At 33.6% G+C, this 9,247-nt stretch overlaps 2 protein-coding genes across 2 annotated transcripts; one reads left to right on the forward strand and one right to left on the reverse strand.

Moving 5' to 3' along the window:
- The first annotated feature begins 1,235 nt into the window (after positions 1-1,235).
- Positions 1,236-2,744, forward strand: LOC111294003 (germin-like protein subfamily 1 member 13). The gene is made up of 2 exons (XM_089743128.1): positions 1,236-1,628; positions 1,763-2,744. The coding sequence occupies exons 1-2, from the start codon at positions 1,433-1,435 to the stop codon at positions 2,299-2,301; spliced, it is 735 nt and encodes a 244-aa protein (XP_089599254.1). The 5' UTR covers positions 1,236-1,432; the 3' UTR covers positions 2,302-2,744.
- Positions 2,745-5,991: 3,247 nt separating this feature from the next.
- Positions 5,992-7,153, reverse strand: LOC111294002 (germin-like protein subfamily 1 member 13). The gene is made up of 2 exons (XM_022887120.2): positions 6,954-7,153; positions 5,992-6,777 (listed from the first exon to the last, which is right to left on the reverse strand). The coding sequence occupies exons 1-2, from the start codon at positions 7,078-7,080 to the stop codon at positions 6,230-6,232; spliced, it is 675 nt and encodes a 224-aa protein (XP_022742855.1). The 5' UTR covers positions 7,081-7,153; the 3' UTR covers positions 5,992-6,229.
- Positions 7,154-9,247: the final 2,094 nt, after the last annotated feature.

The raw sequence follows: 9,247 nt of genomic DNA on the forward strand, positions 1-9,247 counted from the left end.
ATAATTGTTAATCTGATGAGAATCGAGAATGAATATAGGTAACCACAGTCATGTCCAAATGGAAGGCCTTTGCGAGAACATCCAGATTATTTGATGGGTTTGAGCCAAAGACAGCATTAGCAATAGTGATAACCCCTGGATTGTGGCCGCTGAGACCAACAAAGGCGACAGCCTTAGTTTCCCCTATATTGACCTGGAAGTGAATCAAACCAATTGGAAAAACAGAAACATGACCAGGTTAATTATGTCTTTTGCAGTACTTACAACTTGAGTCATTTTGTTGACTTTAGCACAAATCCAAGGTTGCTAATTATGGCAGCTATAAGATACAATTAAAAATAAAGTTAACAATGGTCTTGTTGAAAACCTTTGCCATTTGGCAGTGTTTAAGTATAATATGCTAGAAACTGGGCAGGTTCCATATGCCACTTCTCAATCAAATATAAAATTAGTCTGCATATTTAACAGTAATTCTTACATTACCATTCTGGCATGGCTTTATAATTAAGTTGGAAACATTGGCTTTCATATTTTCTTGGTTGAGCGGAATGGGGTTCCTGGGCTTCCCCCAGTGCATCCCTTCCCCGGACCAGGACAAGCATGGCTTCATATTTGACCCAATCATTAAACATTTTCAGGCATGTAAAAATGAGTATCAAACATTTACACTACTAGATTTAACTGTACCGGTTTTATCATCTTTCTGATTCTTGCCGTCCAAGTTTAATGACAGTATAGCCATACGTGCTTGAAAATTGTTTGTGATTTTCATCTGATCAGGGCTAAAATTATTAATTTCTTAGTTAAAATGTTAAAGACACTGCCATTTATCACCACTTTTCTTCAGTGATTAATGTTGAAACTTTTTCTCTTTTCATCTTCATTGCCTTCTTTTATTATTCTTATTATTCACTATTTTAATTGTAAAAATGATTTCCAGGAATTACTGCTGCGGGCCGGCTAATGAACCTCTCCAGGAAATCAATTAATTAATTAAAAAAAAAAGCATGTACAAGTTGAGAAGCCGTCATGCAAGAAAAGCCTTGGAAAGATTCAAGAACTGTGGTTTTGTATCTCAAGATAAGTTACGTTGTCTTAGTTTGACACAGTTCAATCTGAGATACTCAAACACATTTCTTTTGATTTTTGTTTTAAAGTAAATGTAGTTAAATAAATAAAGAAAACATTTGGTATGTAAAGATTGACCAGTTCCATTGCAATTTACTCATGCAAACATGAGACGATTAAATACGGAGAGCATGGAGGCGCAGAGTAGCTGAAGAATGAATCATTTAGATATTTTAAAACAATAATCACTGTAGACTTTGTAAATCTTTCATCTGTTTTTTTTTTTTTTTTTTCCTCAAAAGAATAATTAAATGAAAATGAATAGACCTGTTCAGTGAGTGCTATCTATAAATAGCGTGCTTTCATGCTACGTCTCTCACTCCTCACCAAGCAACAAAACTTAGAACAATTTAATCAAGAAAGCTACCGTACAACAATGAACGGTGTTCATTTCCTTGTAGCATTTGTCCTGTTCGCTCTGGCTTTCACATTTGCCTCTGCCTCTGATCCCAGCCCTCTTCAGGACTTCTGTGTAGCAATTAATAATACCAACAATGGTGGTATGTTCTTTAATTCTCTCTCTTTCTTCTTTGGAATGTATTCATGTCAACACCTAAAATATTTGAGAAGTGTTATCTCATTTTCGGCATGGAATTGTATCAAAGTGTTAATATTTTTCTTTCCGTTTTAGCAGTTTTTGTTAATGGCAAGTTTTGCAAGGACCCAAAGCTCGCCACCGCAAATGACTTCTTTTTTCCGGGGCTCAACATTCCAGGAAATACAGCAAATCAACTAGGATCAAAAGTCACTCCAGTCACTGTTGAACAAATACTAGGACTTAACACTCTTGGCATATCTCTCGCTCGACTTGACTTTGCACCCTATGGTGGCCTAAATCCCCCTCACACTCATCCTAGAGCCACGGAAATCCTAGTCGTTTTGGAGGGCACGCTCTACGTTGGCTTTGTTACATCCAACCCGGATAATCGTCTCATCACCAAAGTCCTATACCCTGGAGATGTTTTCGTTTTCCCAATCGGCCTCATTCACTTCCAGTTTAACATAGGGAACACCAATGCTGTTGCCTTTTCTGGTCTTAGCAGCCAAAACCCAGGGCTTATCCCCATTGCAAACGCAGTCTTTGGCTCAAACCCTCCCATCAATCCTGATGTTCTTGCCAAGGCCTTCCAGTTGGACAAAACTGTGGTTACCTATCTTCAGTCCCGATTCTAGTGAGATAACAACTAGAGGAAAATTTATACACCCATGAAATTTATGTAACAGCTTGTTCGGAATAATGTTTGACTTATTTGTCTCATTGAATTTAGTATAATTCTTGTGTTGGAATATATAAAATAAAGAGGTTGCTTATGTTCTTTGGGTTATGCAAACCTCTCTGTATTTTATTTTGATCATATATTTTGGAGTAGTGCAATTTGTTTTTAGTTTGAATCCACCCTTTCTTCATCTAGGGAAATGAATGCATCACATGATTGGTTTTTATTTTTCATTTTTCCCTTCTTGGGGTTTTGGATTTTGACGTGGCATTCCCTCGTTGGTTTGTCAGTTACAGCTACTGTCACACAATCAATATTCAAAAATTATTCTTACACCTCTCAAAAATATAAACCTTCAACAGTTTCTCCTCTTTTTTCATCTTCCTTCTTCCCCTGCATTTTAACCAAGGCAAGAAACACAATCTCTCTAACCATAATTGTAAACTGAAGAATCCACAAAGGCAGAACCCATGAGTAAAATGAACCAAGAACCAGACCTCGAAGTTCCAAACCAAGAAGAAGATAACCAAAAGGAAGTGCTTCTTCTTGTGCAATGCCTCCAACGGCCCATGTTTAAAGCAGGTTACGATCTGATCCCATTTTATCTCTTTTCAAGTCCTTCTCAAGGTCTTTAAGCTCCAACGACATGGGCGTGGAATTGATCAAGGAAGAGAGTAGCGGTGCCAAGGTTGGTTTTTTCTTCAAAGTTGAAAATTGGTCCATGTATTATATCAATTTTTAAAGATTTAGTCCCATTCCAATGAATTTTATCATCATATTTTTCCCACTGGATTAAAAACAATCATTAACGGTGTGAATATTCGTGGCATGATATGTGGTTTAGTGAAGATAAAAATTTTGGCGGCCTGAATGCATATGTTGGAAAAAAAAAAAAGCCCCTAATCCAATCACATCAACGAAAGCAAAATCAAATAATTAATTAATCACACAAGAAACAATAATTTAACGTAGTTTTGTCCAACTGACCTACATCAACGGATGAAAAACAAGATCCACTAATTGTAGAGAATTATAAATATACATCAAAATAAATCATCAACCACTCAATACCCATAGACCCTTTCAATCTATTCTACTCCTATAAAGTATTCTTATCCCAAACAAACACATAACAATGTGCACCCTTTCAACACAATGAAATACATACCCATATGCACCCATACATCACATATTTGTGAACCCTCTCAGTCTGCTCTAATCCACTCACAAACAAATATACACATCCATAAGATGTAAAACTCCAGTACTCTTATGGGGTGTTTATCTTACAAAATCTTAATTGTAAGTAAAGCATTCTTTACTTGGCCGAAAACCGGGCTTTTCCAAAGAATTACTGCTGCTTTTCCACTCCCTTTTTAGTAACAAAATGAACCAAAAATAAGACCAAACTTACAGTTATTAGCATAAACAAAGATGGATTTGTGAATGAGAAATAAAAGTCCCCTATATTCATAGGAAGAAATGGCATAATCTCAAATTGATCAAGGGGGCTGTTGGGGACTAGATCCTGAATCGCATATTTATAGGACTCACTGTATATATTTTCTTCATACTTAACCATGTAGAGACTTCACCTATTTATAAATACAAGCTTGCCTATTAAAAATCTATTTCCTCTTAGAATTCTTCTTTTACAAGTCTTCTTATCCATCAAGTAATATATGGCAAATCCCAAACAAATCTCTAACAAATCTCAAACAGATATCTTATGAAATTTGAGTCATTATTTCTAACAATCTACACCTTGACTCAAATTTCATCAATTATCTGTCTTCATACTAAACATGCTTGGCTCCATCTACAATGGAAGTCTTATAATCATTTTCTTTTGCGTGCCTTAATGTATCGCGTAAACTGATTCTCAATCCTGAAAACTTGAACTCGAATTCTTTTTTTGAATCGAGCTCCTCTGGACCACTTGTTAGAATCACCATAGCTCTAATACCATTTGTTGAGCAAAAAAAAGCTCAAATCCAATCACATCAGCGAAAACAAAATCAAATAATTAATTAATCACACAAGAGACAATAATTTAACATGGTTCAGTCTAATTGACCTACATCCATAGATGAGAAACAAGATCGACTAGTTGTAAAGAATTAAAAACATACATCAAAACAAATAATCAACCACTCAATACCCATAGACCCTTTCAATCTCTCCTAGTCCTATAGAATATTCTCAACCCAAACAAACACATTTATGTGGACCCTCTCAGTCTCCTCTAATCTACTCACAAACAAACATACACATCCATAAGACGTAAAACCCAGTAATCCTATGGGGTGTCTATCCTACAAAACCCTACAACTCTCTTACATCTTTTTCTCATACCTAACCCTGTAGAGACTTCACCTATTTATAACCATACAAACTTGCCTATTAAGAATCCCTTTCCTCTTAAAATTCTTATCCTGCAAGTCAAACTTTTTATTAAAAATCTTATTTCTCTTAGAATTTTTATTTTACAAGTTTTCTTATCCATCAAAGCAATATCTGGTAAATCTCAAACAAATCTCTAACAAATCCCAAACGAATATCTTTTGGGATTTGAATCATTATTCCTAACAACAATAATATCTAAATTTACCTTCACATTGCATTTTAAGTTACTTAAGCAACAATATCTACAATACTAAATAAATGAAGAACATGATCCTTGTTGAGACGGTTCCCTCCATAAATTAAAAACTAAAATTGTAGCAGCAACTGGACGCAAGCTTTATGTGCAATTTTCATTCAAACAGGAAATGTCTGATTTTGTTCTACTAATTTGTATTATTTAATCCAGTTCTGTAAAAACTTGTGAAGTATTATTATCTGATTTTTTACTAATTGAAGCTAAGAGCTTTTTTTTTTCTTTTACAAAACAAGTCCTAGTCCGAAGATAAAGAAAAAAAGTATAAATGCTAAGATTTTGAAATAGGTTACTATATGAATCAAGTAGACTAAGTCTTGAGTTCAACAACAATATTTTTGAAACTATAAGAATTTTTGACGATTGCTAAAACATCTTAGCGTCGGTTCAAATTCAACGTAAAAACATTCTGTTGTAACTTTTTCGGTTTTGGTTTTTTCTTTTTTTTTTTTCAAAGACATAACACACTTGTTTCTCCGTATAGTTTTATTTAACCTTTCTTCTTGTTATTCAATAGTCATGTTTATCGAATTTTCTTTGATATAAAAAATTTTTAGCAAAGAAAAGTCACCAATCAAGATCAGGTGAAGAGCCTGTTTGGAATCTGTTTATTCATAAAATTAACATAGATTATTGAAGTTTTCCCACCTAATTGACTTAAATCAAGTGGTAAGAGTAGATTAATTAAGGGTTGGTTCGTGGCATTGCACCCATCTTAACTAAATCCAGGCATAAAAACAAGAATTAAGGAAATTACTACTGTTTTTATCACAAATTAAAGAGAATTATTATTGTGCTAAAACAATATTGAGCTGATTCAGTGCTTCTGCCTCTATTCCTACAACACGGGATTGGAATATATTTTAATGCTTAAAAGTTACTCTGTTTTATAAAAGCAGCATAATTGATGCAGTTAGGTATAATTTCTGTATATTTGAGTGAGATTTTTGTCCAGCCTTGTACGTTGCATACACATACGAGCATACATCTTCACGCAAGAGTAAGAGAGAGAGATTGAAAATTTAACTATATATTCTGATTTTCATGCACAGAATGATCATAAGGAGAGAGGAGACTGGACAATGGAGAGGTCCATTATCAACCAGCCTGTTTATCATATGATACTAAGTAGAGTAATATGACTTTGTTGAGGAAAATTCATCAAAACATTATTCAAAACAAACAAGAAATTTCTGGGGTTTTGATTTGGCTTTGAAGTTACTCGTTAATCTGACCAGAATCGGGACTGAAGATACTTAATCACAGTCTTGTCCAACTGGAAGGCCTTTGCGAGAACATCCGGATTGATTGGTGGGTTTGAGCCAAAGACAGCATTAGCAATAGTGATAACCCCTGGATTTTGGCTGCTGAGACCAGCAAAGGCAACAGCCTTAGTTTTCCCTATATTGAACTGGAAGTGAATCAAACCAATTGGAAAAACAAAAACATCTCCTGGGTATAGGACTTTAGTGAAGAGACGGTTGTCTGGGTTGGATGTAACAAAGCCAACATAAAGTGTGCCCTCTACAACAAGTAGGATCTCAGTTCCTCGAGGGTGAGTGTGAGGAGGGTTTAGGCCACCATAAGGCGCATAGTCGATTCGAACCAGAGATATGTCAAGAGTGTTAAGTCCTGGTATTTGGTCAACATTGACAGTAGTGACATTTGATCCAACCAGATTTGATGTGTTTCCTGGCTTGTTGAGGCCTGAAAAGAAGAAGTCATCTGCTACTGCAAGCTTCGGGTCCTTGCAGAACTTCCCATTTACAAACACTGCAGGAAGGAAATGTTAGTTAATATATATCATCTCATGCAAAAGTAGAGTACCTTTAAGCAATTTTGTTATATTAAAATATTGCTCCCAAGCTGAATGCCCTTCAGCTCAGGCATTATTAGCATCATGATCATGAACATTAAAATAAATCAACATATATAGACCGAACGCCTACCGCCATCCTTGTTATCCTTGATAGCCACACAGAAGTCCTGGAGAGGACTAGGGTCAAAGGCCGAGGCTAATGAGCAAGCAAAAGCCAAGAGGGCAAAAGCAACAAGGATAGAGTGAATTCGTTTCATTGTAGGATATACCGGTAATGTTTTATCTGACTTTGCTAGTTGTTTGCTATTGTTTTGAAGAAGAGTGGAAAACTTTGCAGGACAGATAGATACTTATAGATGGAAACCAATGACATGGGTCCGTCTTTGGAATAACTAGCAGGTGAACGACTTTTCAAGGGCAATTATTTTCAAATAATTTCAGTAAATTTATCGTGGTTTATTTTACTCATTCTATGCAGCCATATGCCTAAATTACTAAATATTGGTAATGAAAGTTATTATGTTTCTTAGGAGTGAGAAAAAATTAAAAAAAATTAAAAATTGATTAGAAATTGTGGTGTTTAGATTAGATTGGATTAGTTTTTTTTTTCTCCGGTTTAAATTAAATTTAAATATTAAATGTATATATTACATTCGAATTGAATTTTGGATCATGATATTAAAATTAAAAAAAATTAAATTATTTATTCTTATTAATTTTTATATATTTTTTAAATTTTTATTAAATAAAAATAATTATTTTATCTATAAACTTGTTTAAATATATTAAAAATCTTATTAAAATAATATATAAAAATAAAAAAAATAAACTTAAAAATCGCTAAATCAAATCAAACCAAATCGATAAAATTTAATTCGAATTAAATTGATTTAAGAGAAAATCAGTTTGGATTCAGATTAAATTTTATAAATTTATAATATTATATATTATCAAAAAAAAAAAAAAAACTAACTAAAACTGAAATTGAACTGTTATCACCCTTTCTGTTTTTGTCTATGGTGTTTTTCCAGTGCAGGTTGGATCAGAAAGTCGGACAACGAGATCGAAGACAGTCTAATCTTCTGTTGTTTGTCTGCAGAATTCTACACTCTTTACTGTACACTTATCCAATGTAATGCCTCTAAAACATCTATCATCAATCTGACTTTTCACCATCCAAGTTGAATGTCATAACCTATTTGACAGTACAATATCTTAAAATTGCATATGATGTTTCCAGCTTATCATGCTATGAATGATGGCAAGACTTTTTGTTTCTCTTCGTAGCCTATTTTTTCTCGTTATTTCAATTAAGGTAATAAATATTCATTTATACTTTTATTATTTTTTCTCTTGAGTATGGAATATTATATACAGGCTTACTCTATGAACATTGAACTTGGTTCTTTCTATGTTATTTGAACTAACCAGCAGAGCAGATTGCTCAAAGAAAATAACCAAATTGCTTACACAAGTTGATCAAGGAAAATTAAGGAAGAGTTGTTAAAAGATTGGTAGGTGACAATGACATCAAGCCACAATCAATCCACTTTAAGCACAACAAATCTCATGGTCAAGGGATTGCAACATCTAAGACTGATGTTAACAGCCTACTTAACTTTCGGAAAATTCTTTCACGTGGCAAGAAGGTAAACGGTTCATAAGACTTCTGCTACTTCAAAGACCATTTCCCCTCTTTGTTTAAAATAATCACCAGTAATTGTTTAAGACAAGTTTGGTATACTTTATACAGGTTCGTTCATATTTTTTTTATGAAATAGGAGTATAAATGAACCGCAAATAAATGAATTTTATTATATATATGATCAATTTATTTGATTAACAAATTTATTATTTGTGATTATTTGTTAAATTTAATAAACGAATAAAAATTAAATTTGTTCACGTATTATCAAATGCCCTCTTTATTTATACTTACCAGAGTTTCATATTTTTCATAGCTTAAGTCCTTGGATAGAGCTATTGACAAGAATGAAAAAAAAAAAAAAAAAAAAAAAAACCTAGTTTAATCATTATTATATGCCAAAAGAAGTGGGAAATCAAGGAATCTCATCAGTTATGACTCATGAGGCCTTTGCACTTAAATTAAAAAAAAGGGGGTTGAAGAACTACTACTTTGAACAGGCGGAAGGACTCAAAACTAACTGCTTTGAGTAAATTATTCGATACAATACCTGCTGCAGCAACAGCATCTAAAAAGATTAGTGTTTGAAATAGGCTTATCCAAGACTGTCCAAATTTTTAAGTCCTTATTCTAGAAATTGATTTGGTAATGTCATAAAATTAACCCCGTTATTTGCTGAAAATTTCAGTCCTCTGGAAAATCCATGCAAATATAAAATTCTAGATTGTTTAACAACTCTGTCATCTAACAAGAAGGTTACAGGGGAAGGTTCAACTGCT

The sequence above is a fragment of the Durio zibethinus genome, chromosome 14 (genome assembly GCF_047325235.1).
Source record: "Durio zibethinus cultivar Kanyao isolate XHJ-2024 chromosome 14, ASM4732523v1, whole genome shotgun sequence".
NCBI classification, from domain to species: Eukaryota; Viridiplantae; Streptophyta; class Magnoliopsida; order Malvales; family Malvaceae; genus Durio; species Durio zibethinus.